The following is an 18,302-nucleotide window of genomic DNA, read 5'->3' as shown; positions in this document are numbered from 1 at the left end:
TCTACTTAAGAACCTGGTCACAGAACAAATTAAATTCTTAAGTAGAGGTACCACTGTATTATATAATATTCACAGGAAACAAGTACTTAAATATTTATGAATTTAGACCTGTGTTTAAAAAAATTATTTGAATAAGGAAAGCTTTTTCATTCAAGCTGAAACAGCACTCTATTTTTTTTCTTCCCTCTCCAGAGGAGGGTCTGTTACACTGCCAGTAAATTTTCAGGAAGCAGCGCTAGCTGGAATTCTCCCAACATACTGAAAATATCAAACTATAAGGAAAAGAGGAGAGATATTTTCCAAACAGTGAAATGGCTCCCTTGCCAAAATAGTCTTCCAAATGGTCCATATAAGAAAGCTATCTGCATATTTTAGAAATTTTAAAAATGCATTTATACCAAAATAACTGAAAGTCACATGGGAAAAATTCAGGTTGAGAGATTATTTACCAAAGAATGGAAAGGTTTGAGCAATTTTCTAACTCAAAATTGACCTGTGGTGTTTTAAAGGTATTAAATTTATTGCATGTACATACAAGGTTTTCATTATGACAATATGGTTGTTATTATTAATATATGACCTGGAAAAAATACAAAATGAAGAATTTCATGGAAAATGTTTCCTGGAACTGCATTATTTCATAAAATTGTTACCATGTTAATACAACTGGAATGGTTAGAATAATTATATGTCAAATCTTTTTTCCCCCAGTTGATTGTCCTTCTGGCCCTACAAGAACCTTTGTAAGTAGAAGGCTCCTTTGTTAAAGGGGCAGGGAGAAAGATTATGCAACTATATCTAAGTTCAACTGATAATTTCTGAATTAACTTTGGGTTTATTGTATACAGAAAGCCTTATTTGGAACTTTCCTGAGACTATAGATTTTGAGCAAAAGTCTTTCATTTCCCAGATAGCCTAGAAGTGGTTTCTAATAATCTCAGTTACAGTTTTGTGTCAGTTTTTGACGCAATGAGTTGGTATATCTGAGAAAACTGATGCCACCTGATACCAAATAAAGATGGAAGGCAGGCAACACTGGAAAAACTCAATTAAGTAACCCATTTTTCACTGTGGTCTCTGATTGTCACACGTGGGGAGGGAACCTCTCTACCAAATGCTTCAAGCTTCTGGAATGGAGATCCATATTTAGCAATAAATAAGTGTTAGAAGACAGGTTAGACAACTGTTTAAAACATGTTGGTAGCGCAATGTTATAATGAAAAACTGCTCAGGTCAGTACTGCTCTCATAGAATGACTTCCCATCTACAGTAGACAATTATTTGGCTCCTTAGAACTTGTAGTAAGCAGAATACACTTGGAAAAAACACTGAGGTGACCGACCTGGACCACTTGTGAATGGTTTAGCCAGTCTGCCTGTGAATTGTAGCTCCCCTATATGCGGTCCGAGGTCAGCAGTAGAAAGAAATACATATGTCCTCATTTTTAAAAACTGCAAATAATAGTGTGGTATTTTTCCACTGACTTTTAGTGGCACAATCTTTGGAGACTGAGAATTATGAAACAATGGGGTTGAAGAAGATGTACGTGGCTGACAGCTTCTCTACTATTAACACAGAAGCATGCCCTACATTTTAAGAGGCACAATATGAAAATTAGGTCTGACAGTGATATCTTTGAGGCCAAAGATCTCCTATAAAAGGATTTAATAGTATTTGAAGTGAAAACTTTCCAAAGAAACCATTTTCTCCAGTAATATTTTACTGTTATTTTAAATGCAATAGTCTTCCAATCAAAATATCTTTTAAAAAACCCATCTTCTAAAGAATTTAAAAACATAATCGGACAGTATAGGCAGCATGCAAAGAACTGTTACTTTATTTTTGCATAGAAAGACATAAAGAGTTATGCTGTTATTTCAAAACAAAGACTGGGTAGTTTTGTTTGCTCAAATTACCTGACAATATTTCTCATTGGACTTGCAAATAAATATTAGTTAATTAATCCAAAGCTGTAATCTTGAGATTCGAACCCTGTGTGTGTGTGAAATCCCATGGTAAACTATTCCTTCCCGGAAGTTTCCACTAAAAGTTAATTCTCCACAGTTTTACATAGTTGAGCTTGAGCCTGTTCCTCTCCTCATCCCCATCCTTCCTCAGGCCTTGGGCTATCCCTTGTGAGAAGTTTGTTTTTGTGGTGTTAGTATTTTTTTCCCTCCGGATATTTGTTAGGTGGGAGCTTTGTATTATTAATTTTTTATTGTCTTATGTTCTACACCACCCAGAATTGGGATGGAACCAAGTAGCCTGTAAATGAAATCACGTTTAATTAAATGAATAAAACAGCTATGCCTACAGGATCCACTAGCAGTTTCTGACAAATCGTCATACAGTAACTGCATCTTGCCTGCAACAAGCAGCCGTTGCTTTTGTATCTGATGGTTTCTGAAATGAAGTGAGAGGGGATACTGAAATAGCTTTACCCTGTCCGCCCCATTAATTAGAGCATAGTGGAATGTGGTAGATTTTGAAATGTTCAGGCTCCAGCTCCTTGCTCAAAAACTGTTTAAAGTAGACTATATAAAAATGAAATATATATAGCGGACTATAAACAAGTACAGTGATACCTCGTCTTACAAACCTCTCGTCATACGAACTTTTCGAGATACGAACCTGGGGTTTAAGATTTTTTTGCCTCTTCTTCCAAACTATTTTCACCTTACGAACCCACCGCCACCGCTGGGATGCCCCGCGTCCGGACTTCCATTGCCAGCCGAAGCGGCCCGTTTTTGCGCTGCTGGGATTCCCCTGAGGCTCCCCTTCTTGGGAAATCCCACCTCTGGATTTTGCGATGCTGCAGGGGAATCCCAGCAGGGGAATCCCACCAGCATGAAAACAGGCACTTCGGCTGGCAATGGAAGTCCGGAGGTGGGGTTTCCTAGCGAGGGAAGCCTCAGTGAAATTGCATCATCGCAAAAATGCGGAAGCCTGGAGGTGGGGTTCCCATGGAGGGGAGCCTTGGAGGAATCCCACCAGCACGAAAACAGATGCTTCGGCTGGCAAAAGGGGTGAATTTTGGGCTTGCACGCATTAATCACTTTTCCATTGATTCCTATGGGAAACATTGTTTCATCTTACGAACTTTTCACCTTACGAACCTCGTCCTGGAACCAATTAAGTTCGTAAGACAAGGTATCACTGTATGTGTATAAGTGTTTAGATATGTGTTTAGCAGGGCTTTTAACTTTTATACTTTAACAAAGCAACTAGTGCTGTTATTTATAATATATGTGTGGCTACCCGCTTTAATACAATTCTGGGCAGTTCATAATAAAATTATAAAAATCACAAAAACCATTAACAAAAACTGAAAACCTGGCACCTCAAACAACTTCCCAGAGTACCTCAACAACTCTCTATAAGCTCTACTATTGTACCCCAGTGCCTGGGTAATGAACTAAATCTTAATGGCCTCTTGGGAGGCTAAGTCAGTGGGGCCTGCTGGAATTAGGGGGGTGGATTTCCATAAAGTAGAGGTAGCCATGGAAAAGGTAAGCTTCCTAGGTCCCAGTAGATGCCAATATTTTAGCGCAGTGATTCTCAAACTTTCTAATGCCGCGACCTCTTAATAGAGTTCCTCATGTTGTCGTGATCTCAAACCATAAGTCTAGCGCCAATTCTACCAACAGAGCTTTAAGCTGATTGGCGGAAAAGTCAGAGGGACACCCCCACTGTAAATGTCTGATTGGTCGGATTGTAAAAATATGTTCCAAGGCGCCAGAATAGAAGCTTTATTAGTTCCTAACACCATGGGAAATTTGCCTTTTCCCATGGTCTTAGGCAACCTCTGTGGACCCCCAAAGGAGTCCCGACCCCCAGGTTCTTTTAGCGAAAGGACCTGAAGCAGGCTGCCTATTTGAACTAGCGGGCCAGGAAGAGCAAATGGTACATAGCTCTTCTGTACTGCAAGGGAAATCCAGTTTATCAGCTGAATTGAAACATCGTACTTTAGCTTTTAAAACCATCGACTGGGAAAAAAAAAGCTGCAGACTTAGAGGAGGTTTATGTAATAGTCAGAAAATAGGCGTTGATTGCTTACCTGAACGCCTCTTCTCGTACGGTGAGCGGGTACAGCAGTCACATGGGTTGCTCATGTCCAATCCGGTGGAACTGAGCCTAGTGTTAAAAAAGCTTGCTGGATCCGCCCCTTCCCCAGAATTCGCGAATCCATAGACTAGGCTCAGCTGTGAAGCTCTGTAGTGTTCAACTCTCATTGTTAGAGGAAGAAAGGTTATAGGAAGGTAAAGAAGACACATACAAGGGCGGGAAGTGACTGCTGTACCCGCTCACCGTACGAGAAGAGGCGTTCAGGTAAGCAATCAACGCCTATTCTCCGTACTGAAGGAGCGGGTCCAGCAGTCACATGGGACATACCCAATAGATGGTCCCTAGGGTGGGATTAGATTGCTATCGTGAGAGATAACGGATTGGAGTACCCTTCTGCCGAAGGCAGCGTCCGCTGAAGCGTAAGAGTCAATCTTGTAGTGCCTGATGAAGGAATTTGGCGAGGCCCAAGTGGCTGCTTTGCAGACCTCCTCCAACGGGGCTTGAGTCGCCCAAGCGGCCGAGGTGGCTGCGCTCCTGGTGGAATGCGCTGTAATGTTCTTTGGAACTGAAAGGGAGGCCGACTCGTAGGCCTTAGATATAGTCCCTCTGATCCAACGGCCAATCACTGTTGAAGACACTTTGGTACCCATGACTCTGGGGTGATAGGCTATAAAAAGTGCTTCTGACCTCTGAAAGGGTCCTGTGCGTTGGATATAGATCCTCAGCGCTCTGATGAGATCCAGGGTGTGCCATCTAATTGCCAAGGGATGGTCCCGTTGGAGACAGAAGGAAGGTAAGACAATATCCTGTGTTCTGTGGAACATGGAACTGACCTTGGGTAAGAAGGTGGGGTCCAGTCGCAAGACTACCTTGTCCTGATGAAATTGGCAGAGGTCCTGCCTGATTGAGAGGGCAGCCAGCTCCGAAATGCGTCGGGCAGAGGTAATAGCCACCAGGAATGCTACTTTAAAGGATAGGTACCTGAGGGACGCCGATTTTAGGGGTTCGTATGGTGCCTGCGTGAGGGAATGGAGAACCCGTGGCAAATCCCAGGATGGATACCTGTGGACCTTGGAAGGTCTGAGGTTGGCTATACCCTTGAGGAATTCCTGAACTTCTGGAAAGGAACGGAGAGGCTGTCTGCGGGGCCCCGCTAGGACAGAGGAAATGGCCGCCAGATGACGCCGGAGGGTGCTGGTGTAGAGGCCTTGATGGAAACCTTGCATAAGGAAGGAAATGATCCTGTGTATGGGGATGCACAGGGGAGAGAGGCCTTCCTGTAGACACCACTGGTGAAACTTGGACCACGTATGGTCGTAGATTCGATTGGTCGAACCCCTTCTGGCCTTTAAAATGACCTCCACTGTATCGGGGTCGTGGCCACGCAGTTCTAAGTCTCTCCTGATAACAGCCAGGCGGTGAGGTGGAACCACTCCGGGTCTGGATGGAATGAGGCCCCCTGCCGCAGCATATCCCCCGAAACGGGGAGTCGCCAAGGGTCCTGGACGGACAACTGTTGGAGATCCGCGAACCAGGGCCGGCGGGGCCAATGAGGGGCGATTAGGATTACTCGGGCCCTCTCGGTGAGGACCTTGTGAATCACGTCTGGGAGAATTGGAATTGGAGGGAATGCGTAAAGTAGGCCTGGAGGCCATGGGCTCCGGAGGGCATTGATTGCTTCCGCTCCCGGGGATGGAAATCTGGAAAAAAAGCGAGGGAGTTGGGCGTTCGCATTGGTCGCGAAGAGATCCAGAACTGGTAGGCCGAATCTGAGGCAGATTTGATGGAACAGGTCTTGATGGAGATTCCACTCTCCTGGGTCTATCGTTGCTCGAGATAGCCAATCCGCCTGGACGTTGAGGCTCCCCGAGATGTGATCGGCTAGGAGCGACCGAAGATGTTTTTCCGCCCAAAGGCCTAACTTGAGGGCCTCCCTCATGAGGGCCTTGGATCTCGTGCCCCCCTGTCTGCAGATATGGCTTTTTGTGGCAATGTTGTCGGTGAGAATGAGAACGTGCCGGTTGGGAATGCGAGGAGAGAAATGCTTCAGAGCCAGGGATACGGCTCTTAACTCTAGCCAATTGATTGGCTTGGAAGCTTCCTCCGGGGACCACGGGCCCTGGGCTATCATCCCCTGGGCGTGGGCGCCCCATCCCGATAGACTGGCATCTGTGGTGATGACAAATTGATCCGGGCACCTGAACGGGGATCCTTTGTCCATGGCCGGAGACTTCCACCACTTGAAGGATCTGCGAACGATTGGTGGGATGACAATGCGACGACTTGAGTTGCTGTGCCCCGATCTCTGAAAGGGTAATAGGAGCCACTGTAGTTCCCTAGCATGAAGGCGAGCCCAGGGAATGATGCCTATGCATGACACCATCTTCCCCAAAAGGGAAGACAGGGATACTATGGAAACTGAAGGTTGAGATAAAATGCATGAAATTAACTCCCCTATACTGATTTTTCTCTCAGGAGAGAGAAAGACCTGGGAGGATTCTGAATTAATAACGGATCCCAGGTGTAAAATGGATGTGGAAGGTTGGAGATGACTTTTGTCAAAGTTGATGGAAAATCCATGGTCCTGTAGAACTGACATGGTGACAGAAAGGTCTGTTTTCACTTTCTCTAGGGAGTTCCCATGAATCAAAATATCATCAAGGTAACATAAAATGTGGATGGGAGACGCCCGGATATAGGCCGCCAGGGACCCCAAGAGCTTTGTAAAGACCCGAGGGGCCGAGGAAAGGCCAAATGGCATCGCCCTATACTGGAAATGCCTGCCCTGAAAGGAGAAACGTAAAAATTTTCTGTGGCATTTGGCTATAGGAATATGGAGGTAGGCCTCAGTGAGGTCTAAAGAGACCATGAAATCTCCCGGGTGGATGGCGGCCAAAATGGATGATAAGGAGTGCATCTTAAACTTCCTATATTTGATGAATAGGTTCAGCTTCTTTAAATCCAAAATAGCTCTCCAACCTCCGGAGGATTTTGGAACCATAAATAGGATGGAATAAAAACCTAGACCCTTCTGACCGGGGGGAACCGGTTGAATGGCTCTGATGGACAATAAGTGGGAAATGGCCTCCTCCATACGGTTACAATCTGAGGAGGACCTGGGAGAAGGGCAGGAAATAAAACGTTTCGGGGGGGGAGAAGTAAATTCTAAAAGAAGGCCTGTTTGAACAGTGTCAATGACCCAGGGGTCCTTGGAGGTGAGACGCCAATTAGAGGCGAAATGGGCTAGGCGGCCACCTATGGGAATCGAGGAAAAACTACCATCTAGGTTTTTTTGAAGCCCTGTTAGAGGACGCTCCCCTTTGGAAGCGAAAACCTCTGCCCCTGGAGTTCCTACCTTGGGAACGAAAGCGGGGGGAATACTGACCTGGAGATCTCTGATAGGAAGCCGCTTGATCTTGCTGACGCCCTGGGCGACGAAAGGACTGCGTTTTGGTAGCCTTTTTGGTGGTTGGACCCAATACTTTCTTCTTGTCCGTGGTTTCCGTGAGGAGTGGATCCAGAAGATCCCCGAAAAGAAGGTCGCGCTTTAAGGGTCCCAGAGATAACTGCCACTTCTGACGTACTCCTGCTTGCCAAGGGCGAAGCCATAGGAGTCTTCTTGCCGTTGTAGAAGCTGCAATAGACTTAGCAGAAAATCTAGTAGATTGTAAAGTGGCATCAGCCACGTACTGAGCAGCTGCAAAGACCTTGTTGAAGTCTTGTTGACCTCTCAAGTCATCGGGAGGAATATGCTGTTGAAGTTGGCGAAGCCACAGAAGCATGGCTCTGGAGAAAAAGGAAGCCGCTGCAGAACTTTTAATGGCCCAGGAATCTGCGGTGAATCCTCTTTTGAGCATCTGTTCAATCCGCTTGTCCTCTGGGCGGAGGACTTCCTCTGCTTCGCCTGGCACAGCAGCCGCCGAGTGAAGGATCTTGACAGGTTCATCCGGTTTAGGAAAAGATAGGAGCTCCTCATAGGAAGAGGAGAGTTTGTACAACTTTTTGTCCTTGGTTGTGGGATTAAGCCCAGAGGCTGGGAAATCCCACTGCTTAAGTAAGGCATCTTTAAACAATTTAGGCATAGGAATTACCTCGTTATCCTCCTGTTCCTCTGTGAAGTAAGGTAAATTCTCCTCCGGGGGATCAGTGGATGTGGAGGCCTGTTTCTCCTGGGCCGCCAATCCCGTAGAAATTCTAGCTTTGAGGAGGAGAGATTTGAACAATTGAGAGGGAAAAATAGTAATTGGAGAAGGAACCTTTATTTGGGATTCCTCATCATCTGAGAGGCCTTGAAAGGGATCCTCATCCTCCTCCATATCCTCATATTCGTCCTGAGAGGAATCTGATTCATCCTGAATAGGAGCTCTAACCGTTGGGGAAGAACCCAAGGGGCGGGAGGGACGAGGAGGTGGAGGAGGTAAGGGAAGCGCATTGATGGTAGAGAGTTTAGCATCAATGGCCTTGGATAACACAGAAAAAATAGATTGGAATTCAGGAGGTAAATTAGAAATATCAGCAGGAATGGCAGAAGAATCCCTGAAGGCCTGGGAGGATCCTGGCTGGGGGGAATCTTCAATAATATCTGGTTCCTCTGGACCTACTCCCCATAGGTTAGGTTGCGGTCTGTCTAGGTTTGGCTCATCCAGAGATAACACAGTGACCCCAGAAGAAGGCAGATTAGAAGCCTCTGGGGGGTCATGACTACTGAGTACTTGGGCCTGTACTTTCAAACGCTTTGCTGATTTGTCATGGATTTTTTGTAGGGCTAGGTCCCTTCTCTTCTCAGCCCTGGTGACTTTGGTCGAGGGGCGGGCCCCTGAAGAAGAGGAGGTCGAGGCCTGGGGGATACTGGTAATCTCATCGCCTGTAGGCCTGGCCTCTCTGGGACCTTGAGTGGTGCCTCTCTTGGGAAAAGTAGCCATAGTCTGACAATTAACAGAAGACAAGGCTGAGCCAAATAACTGAATAATTAGGGAGAAGAATTTCAAAGACTTCCCAAGAGGAATGGATCCTGCTCCTAGGCCTCGGAGCTGCTGAGACTTGAGGGCAATCTGGGCAAACCCAGAGTTCGTGTCCCCAAATACAGCGTGGCCAGCCTCCCTAAACTTTAATTAAAGTAACCAAGGCACTCTGGTTGGAGGCTTAGCCGGTGGAGAATTAAGCCTGAGCGTCCCAAAGCCCACTCCGGGATCCAAGCGGTGGACTGAGGCCTACGCGGCTGGCAGAAGGCCAACACGAGAGGCCTAAATTTAAAAAGGGCGCGAAGGCCTTCGCGCCGAAAAATCGCTCCGTAATAGAAAACTTAAAGGGGAAGTGATCGACTAAGTCCAGGAGACTAGAAACAAGCGTCTCACTCCGCAGGAGGTATTTCTTAAGCCCTTTAACAATAATACTATAATAAATCAATGAAGCAATACTTGCACCAAGACCTCCAGGCCAAAGGATTAAAGGAATCCACAAGCGGCAGCGGGGATCGTAAACGGCAAAACAGCCGGGGGAAAACGAAACCGCAACTTCTCCCAAAGGAAAAAAGCCGAGCCACAAACGGCTGGTGCTATTAGTGCAAGTAAACAAATAAGGATAAACAATTCTTACTACTTTTGAAGGAAAGATCGAAGGGAAGGTGTTAGAATGTTGAACGAGCTATCACAATACAACCGCAGGATATGCGAACTGAGCGAATTCTGGGGAAGGGGCGGATCCAGCAAGCTTTTTTAACACTAGGCTCAGTTCCACCGGATTGGACATGAGCAACCCATGTGACTGCTGGACCCGCTCCTTCAGTACGGAGAATGGAATGAGTAGAGTATGGAAGTCATTTCGATAGTTTTTGGATTTAATGGCAGTTTATATATACAGTATTAAAAAAACCAACATACATCCAGTCACTCACCAACCCACATATCTACCTACTTTACATCTAACTCTATCTGTCTATCTTACATCTAACACCATGCAAGTACATGCATACACTTTAATAACTGCATTATTTCACATTTTTTCTTAAACAGAGAGTTCAGATTTCTACACAGTAATAAACATTACGGTACTGCGCCCCACCAAGACGTACTAATGCTAAACAGTGGGCAAAACCCACACTCATTTGCACTGATGTTACCCTAGTCAAGTAACGAAATGCTTGCATGCAAACAATCAAGTTCAGACAACACCAAAGAGAACTGTCTTCAAATACCGTATGCAATTATTTTAATCATTGGCACATTACCTTTTATGCCCTAAATAGAAAGCTGTATAATTATAAAATTATTTTAAAAATTGGTTAAATATATGCTACATTTTAAAATGTGTCAAGAATTGTATCTAACAAATTTGAAAGGTATCAAGTATATTTATTTTTATTTATTTTATTTATTTATTTGTCAAACAATTATAGGGTGATATGTATAAATGTATGTCCTTCTCATTTGACCCCAATGATTACTTGCCACAAGCCTATCTTGTTAAAATAGAAAGCCATTCTCTATTTATGGGCTTAACTGGTCAGAACAAAAATGTTTGGTAATTCACTGAAGTGCAAGTACTTATTAATTTACTACTTGTTGTGGTTAGCTCTGGCCCAGCTCCTGCCCCAAGGACTGTGGATGTGGGGGAGACATACACATGCTGCAGGCCTGTTTTGCCCCCGGTGGAATCTGCTGATGAAGGCTCCTCTGACCAAGAAGACATGAGTGACAGGAAGGAGAGTGTGGCAGACAGCTCAGAAGGAGATCAATTATCTAGCTCCTCCTTGGATTCAGAACAAGAGTTAATGATACAGGCACGCATGCGGAGAGCGATGCATAGGCAACAACAACTGAGAGATTATTATCAAAGAAAATGAGGCCACCTGTGGTTGGGTGGGGCTGTGATAATTAGTGAGGCTGCTATAAATAGCAGCCTGTGGGTTTGGCCATTGTGGAGGATTACCTGATCGTTGTGTTTCGTGACTGCTTTACTGACTTTGACCTTTTGTGTGCTGATTTTTCTCTGCTTTGGAACTAAACCAGAGCAAAGTGTGTTTTACTTTGTGAAAGAAGAAGGACTGTGAATTGCCTCACAGCTGCAAGCTAAGTATCACAGAACTGATAAGGGACTTGTACAAACTACCAGTTTGTTTGGAGACGAGTGCTCTTTGCTATACCAAAAGAGGGCTTAGTTTAAGTGACTTTTCATTATAAAGAACATTGTTTTGAATTTTCAAACGTGTGTGTGTCTGAAATTTGTATCTGTGAATTTTTGGGAGAAGTCTACCAGAGAGCCCGACAGAACATAGGGTGATATGTATAAATGTATGTCCTTCTCATTTGACCCCAATGATTACTTGCCACAAGCCTATCTTGTTAAAATAGAATGCCATTCTCTATTTATGGGCTTAACTCGTCAGAACTAAAATATTTGGTAATTCATTGAAGTGCAAGTACTTATTAATTTACTACTTAATTGACAAATTATATTTTATTTAAGATACATGCTAGACTGAATTTTTTTTATCCTACTCTGTGGATAGAGAATAGAAGATGGACAAGGGAAATACTGTTTTTCCCAGTGTACTATTGGGAAAGGCTGATAAAGTGCTGAAAGTTTTACCCCCAGTAGTGAACTGCTAGCTAGAATTTCAACAGTTCTATTTCTAAATTATAGCAGAAAGCACAGACTCAATGCCAAGCTGGGGGAGGGGAAAATCACAGCTGGAGAAACTATTGGAAACCTTATATGAGAACTATTCTAATGTAGGGGGAAAAAAGATATCAGCAATATTCCAGGAGGAAAAACAGAAAATTCACAAGCAGACGGTGTGTTTATTGGGATGAGCCAAAACGTCTTAAGAATAGTATGCACATCATAGCCAAAAGCTGAACTGTGAATCTGAAAATCCTAGTTGACAGTTTAAAACTTGCCTTTGGCAACACGTTCTTGGGTTTCATTTAACCACTGACATCATAGCACACTTTTCTCTTAGTTTCATTCCAGCAATAAACATGAAATATATGACGTATAACATGCCAGATTAAACAGAATTTGTGAATGGCTTTATGGTATCAATACCAAACTCTCAAACAACTAATGTTTTTGTACCATTTGTTCTTCACTGGATCTTTGTGTCCCAAATCTTTATGACCACGTACTGTATATATTAACAATTGATTTTTCACTGATCAGAAACTATCTGGGCAAACTTTGAAAATTAAGGGAATGAAGGAGCTCTATAGAAGTATATTCAGAAAAAGTCTTCTTTATGTAGGTAACAAATCCAGTTTAATTTCACCAAGCTAATACAGAAAAGGATGATGGCGTATCTCAAACACAGAATAATCTGTGAAGATCCTAGTTTTCTCACCCAATCATAAGACTTCCTTTGTATATTTTCATATGTTGTATTTGCTATTAATATTCATGGCTTTTGCACTCTTACATTTCACTCATTTAAAAAAGGATCTCTGATTGATTAAATTCATTAATCCTTGTACTAGTTCTGAGCGAATGTTAAAGGGTTAAATAAGGTCCAGGAGGGAAGTGTTTTTAATAGGAAAGTGAACACAAGAACAAGGGGACACAATCTGAAGTTAGTTGGGGGAAAGATCAAAAGCAACATGAGAAAATATTATTTTACTGAAAGAGTAGTAGATCCTTGGAACAAACTTCCAGCAGACATGGTTGGTAAATCCTCAGTAACTGAATTTAAACATGCCTGGGATAAACATATATCCATCCTAAGATAAAATACAGAAAATAGTATAAGGGCAGACTAGATGGATCATGAGGTCTTTTTCTGCCGTCAGTCTTCTATGTTTCTATGTATCCTTTTGGTCAATGGTGGCAGAGAGGCAGTGGCAAAATGCAGGGTGGTCAAAGGGGCAAACGTGGGGTATGGGGCACTAATGGGCAGCCAAAATTTTTACTGCCACACTGTGGGAGTGGCTTGTTTTGTGGGTGTGGCTTGATGGTCATGTGAGTGGGTGGGAGTGGCTTGCCAGTCATGTGACCAGGTGGGAGTGGCTTGAATGATCATCATCATTCAAGTGAACTGTCATTGCCGCACGATGTCTTTTCATCTCAGCTGTGGGCAGAGTGAGGGCTTCGCGAGGGGAAAAGACCACAGCCCAGACTGCTTCGGCGCAGCGCGGCTCTCCTGGCCTTGGGAGGTGGCCGCGTGAGGCTGGAGGGGAGCCGGGCAGGAGAGAGGGAAGCTCACCTGAGGCCAGGAAGGAGGAAAGAGGAAAAAAGTGAGGAGTGCACAGCAGCAGCAGGGAAAAAAAGGAGACCCGAGCTGAGACCAGTAATCCAGGAAGTTACTGCCGCTGATCAGCTGGAGCTGTGCATGCAGCTTGATTCCCGTCCTGCCTGCTGCCCACCCCGGCCTGGGGTATAGAGTTAAGCACGCATCACCAAGGCCTGTGTGCCTCCTGAGTGTTGTGGTTAGCTCTGGCCCAGCTCCTGCCCCAAGGAATGTGCAGGTGGATGTGGGGGAGACATCCACATGCCGCAGGCCTGTTTTGCTCCCGATGGAATCTGCCGATGAAGCCTCCTCTGACCAAGGGAGCATGAGTGACAGGGAAGAGGGGAGTTTGGCAGACAGCCCAGGAGGAGATCAATCATCTGTATCATCCCTGGATTTTGAACAAGAATTAATGACACATCCACGCATGCGTAGAGTGATGCATAGGAGACAACAACTGAAGGATTATTACAAGACAAAATGAGGCCACTTGTGGTTGGGTGGGGCTCCAGTAATTAGGGCTGCTGCTATAAATAGCAGCGTGTGGGTTTGGCTGTTGTGAAAGAGTATCTGATCGCAGTTCTTCAGGAATCGTGTGTTGCTGTTTTCTGGACTTTGTTGATTTTCCACGCCTTTGAAACCAAAGGAGAGCAACGTGTGTGTGTGTGTGTGTCTCACTTCCTTGGAAGAAGAAGGGGTGTGAAGTTTCTTCACAGCTGCTAGTTAAGTACTTAATGACTGCTTAAGGGAAATTGTACAGACTACCCGGTTGTTTTGGGAGGAGTGCTTTTTGCAATACAAAAGGAGTGCTTAGTTTATTTTGAATTTTGTGATAGAGAACATTGTTTTGAATTTTCAAACGTGTGTGCGTGTCTGAAATTTGTACCCTTGAATTTTCGGGAGGCTCCTACCAGAGAGCCCAGCAGAACACTGAGCAGCAGGAGGAAGGCGTTGAAAGTTAGCTGGGGGTGGCAGGAGTGAAGGGCAGCCAAAGGGTCAGAGGAGAGGGGGAGATAGGTGAGCGAAGAAAGCTGACGTGCACACTGCAGTTGTAAATGTGGGTGGACTGCCAAGCACCTGAATTTTGACCACATGACTCTGAGGCTGCTGCAAAGGCTAGAACCTAGACCTGTCATAATTATCATTTGTTCAGCAATGTCGTAACTTTGAATAATCACTGACTGAATGGTCATTAAGTGAGGGCTATTGGAGAACAATTTAAACCTAAACACAGATTAAAAGGCAAACCTTTCTGGGGAAAATGACTTCTTCAGATACGTCACTATTATTAAAATTTCCTTTCCGCCACAATTTGCAAAGAAGAGCTGCAGAGGATCATCTCAATATCTGAACAGTTTTGACCATACATGTTTTATTATATACTTTCAAATTACACATCCAATATAGAAACATAGAAACATAGAAGTCTGACGGCAGAAAAAGACCTCATGGTCTATCTAGTCTGCCCTTATACTATTTTCTGTATTTTATCTTAGGATGGATATATGTTTATCCCAGGCATGTTTAAATTCAGTTACTGTGGATTTATCTACCACATCTGCTGGAAGTTTGTTCCAAGGATCTACTACTCTTTCAGTAAAATAATATTTTCTCATGTTGCTTTTGATCTTTCCCCCAACTAACTTCAGATTGTGTCCCCTTGTTCTTGTGTTCACTTTCCTATTAAAAACACTTCCCTCCTGGACCTTATTTAACCCTTTAACATATTTAAATGTTTCGATCATGTCCCCCCTTTTCCTTCTGTCCTCCAGACTATACAGATTGAGTTCATTAAGTCTTTCCTGATACGTTTTATGCTTAAGACCTTCCACCATTCTTGTAGCCCGTCTTTGGACCCGTTCAATTTTGTCAATATCTTTTTGTAGGTGAGGTCTCCAGAACTGAACACAGTATTCCAAATGTGGTCTCACCAGCATTCTATATAGTGGGATCATATTCACGTTCAACAAAATCAGCAATTTTTAATGAAATGTAACTCTGTTTTGAATTCAATTTGCATTACCCATCCATGATGAGAATGAGCAATGATTCTAACAAAAGACTGCAGGCATAACTATGAATACCGCAGAGGTCATTGTTGCTCAGCCTTATCAATTTTAAGATGTGTAGAGGTCAACTCCTAGAATGCTGACTGCAGCATTCTGGAAATTGATGTCCACAGATTTTAAAGTTGAGGAGAAACACTGCTAAAGTTATTCACTTTCATTTGCCTGTTAATACAAAAAAAAAAAAGACAGAAAAATGTAAGCAAGTATAAGATCTGCAAAATAGGACTATTAAACTTAATTTTTCAATTTTAACAAGAATCTAAAGGCTACTGACACTATATTTACCTCCGGGACCTCCTTCTGCCGCTGAGGTCCCAGTGACCAGTTAGGTCCCACTAGACAATGTCGTTTGGCGGGACCTAGGAGAAGAGCCTTCTCTGTATTGGCCCCGGCCCTCTGTAATCAGCTTCCCCCAGAAATTCGCACTGCCCCCACCCTCCTCGCTTTTCGTAAAAACTTAAAGACCTATTTATGACACCAGGCTTGGGGCCATTAGACCCTAGCCCCCAGGCTGACGAATGTAGTATGTTTCGATGTTTGAATGGTAATGGATGATTTTAACTCTATTAGTGTTTTTTAAAAAGTTTTAGTTATATTAATTGGATTTTTTAGTTATGTATACTGTATATTGTTTTTCGACATGTTGCGAGCCGCCCCGAGTCCTCAGAGAGGGACAGCATACAAATCCAATTAATAAATGATAAATTATATTTATATTTATTTTGCAGATTTGAGTAGGTTAATTAAGTAGATTCTTTCATCACATGTTTTTTAAAAAAACCTGTTTAATAAATGAAGATTAGTTAACTGTTTTTAATGCTTTAAATGTCCAAGCACTAAAAGTAGAGGAATATATTAGTTAATGCCTTGATTCACTGGCACTATGAAAACTAAACCTTTTGGAGTCAAAGTAAGTCTTGTTGAAAGAAAACTTCTATAGTTTATTTTATCTAATTGGTTCAGGGTTCTGCGTTGACAACAAGGGCTAAACTAAAACAAAAGGAAAACAGAAAACAATGAAGCATGTCCAAATGCGATTTTAAAAAACTTAAAATTGCAGCTTCACAAAAAAGATGATATTTAAACCCGTTCTCCAAATTCAATCCCCCATGACATATTATTCCTATGAAAAAAGGTTGCATTTAACAATAATAAAGTAAATGCAGTATTTAATGAAACAAATCAGCAAACCGAATACAAAAACATTTTAAAAAACTGGATTCAAAATGTTTATATTTTAACTTAGATAATAAACCAGTAAATTCTGAAAATAAAAACCCTTTTCAGCCAGGGTCTTTTTAGAATCATAACAGCAAGACAGAGATGTCAGATGAGCATCCAAAGTTGGCAATACTATATATTCCCATTATTTGGAAAGTATTTTGCATACCAAAATCTATTCTTTCATTCCTTTAAGACAGTGGTCCCCAAACTACGGAATTTCAGATCTTCTCCCCCCTCTAAATAGTACATTCCCATTTTGTTTTTTACTTTAAAACAAGGTATGTGCAGTGTGCATAGGGATTTGTTCATAGTTTTTTTTAAATAGTCCGGCCCTCCAACAGTCCGAGGGACAGTGAACTGGCCCCCTGTGTAAAAAGTTTGGGGGAGCCTGCTTTAAGAGATCGTCAGAAATGTGAGAGAAGAATATGGACTGCAGGTTGTCCTCAAATTTACAACCACAATCCAGCCAAATATTGTTGTTAAATGGGTCACCATGTAATCTGATTTTACAGCCATTTTTTAAACTTTGATCATAAAACATGATCATTAAATGAATCAAATCATTGTTAATCAGTGAGTCCAGTACATCCACCAGCTATGTCATGTAACTGTGGGATGCTGCAACTGGTTGTAAATGCAAATCAGTTGACAAATACCTGAAACGTGGTAATGTGGCTACAGGGGCCAGTTGCAAATAGCATTTTAAAGTCCACCTTAAGTTTGAATGGTCATTAAATGGCCTGTCATAAGTCAAGGGCTACCTGTAATATGTACTTGCAGGCCAAAAAATTAATACAAAGCTATTAAAGCTGGTTGCTTGTCACTTGAAAACGGTATGCACCAAGCATATGCACCAAGACAAATTCTTTGTGTGTCTAATCACGCTTGCCCAATAAAATTCTATTCTATTCTATTCTATTCTATAATAACTGGTTTCATAAATCATAAATACTTACTGAAAGTTTTGCAGATGTCAGATACTGCTTTAAAGACTCTGTCAGAAAAGTTCACTTTCACTTTTACATACTTCATGTTGGGAAGCTGGAGTCGAAGCAATTTGTGTTGAGGAGTGAATTGTAACTTTGCATCAGCCTGTATTCCATACTTATCTAAAGTCCAGTGTGTTTTAAGGAGCCAGGTTTTCTTCTTTTCCCACCATAAGGCATGGTCGGACCAATCTTTCTTGACATCTAGGAGGAGCACAAAGATGCACAGTTAGGAATTAAAGGGAAACAATGAGCAACTAAATTCACAGTGTTTAGACAAAATTTATTTATTGTATTTGTATGCCGCCCCTCTCCGTGGACTCAGGGAGGCTCACAACATGTCAACAATAAACAGTATACAAAATACAATTGGATAGTTAGATAGTTTAAAACGTTATAAAAGCTAAATATCAAAAATTATTCATTCAATACAAACCAAGCATAGTAAGCATTCAGTGTCCAGAGGCTGGGATCTAATGACCCCAAGCCTAATGGCATAAATAAGTTTTCAAATTCTTATGAAAGGCAAGGAGGGTTGGGACAGTATGAATCTCCAGGGGAGTTGATTCCAAAGGGCTGGGGCCCCCAGAGAGAAGGCTCGTCCCACCAAGTGACAAGTTGATGGGACCTGGAGAAGGCCGACTTTGTGGGACCTAACTGGACACTGGGATTCATGCGGCAGAAGGTGGTCCTGTAGGTAATCTGGTCTAATGCCATGTAGGGCTTTATAGGTCATAAGCA

The 18,302-nt window shown here is 43.0% G+C and overlaps 1 protein-coding gene across 6 annotated transcripts in view; it reads right to left on the bottom strand.

Annotated features, from left to right (window-relative positions):
* Window positions 1-18,302, bottom strand: part of FERMT2 (FERM domain containing kindlin 2) — a 124,143-nt gene that overhangs the window by 79,147 nt on the left and 26,694 nt on the right. For all 6 annotated transcript variants that reach the window (XM_070749324.1, XM_070749321.1, XM_070749325.1 and 3 more), the window contains exon 3: window positions 17,532-17,765. In XM_070749324.1, the coding sequence (XP_070605425.1) occupies window positions 17,532-17,765 (234 nt within the window). The remainder of the gene's footprint in view (window positions 1-17,531; window positions 17,766-18,302) is intronic.

The sequence above is a fragment of the Erythrolamprus reginae genome, chromosome 1, assembly GCF_031021105.1.
Source record: "Erythrolamprus reginae isolate rEryReg1 chromosome 1, rEryReg1.hap1, whole genome shotgun sequence".
In the NCBI taxonomy this organism is placed as follows: Eukaryota; Metazoa; Chordata; class Lepidosauria; order Squamata; family Dipsadidae; genus Erythrolamprus; species Erythrolamprus reginae.
This window is presented reverse-complemented; position numbering and strand designations above follow the sequence as displayed.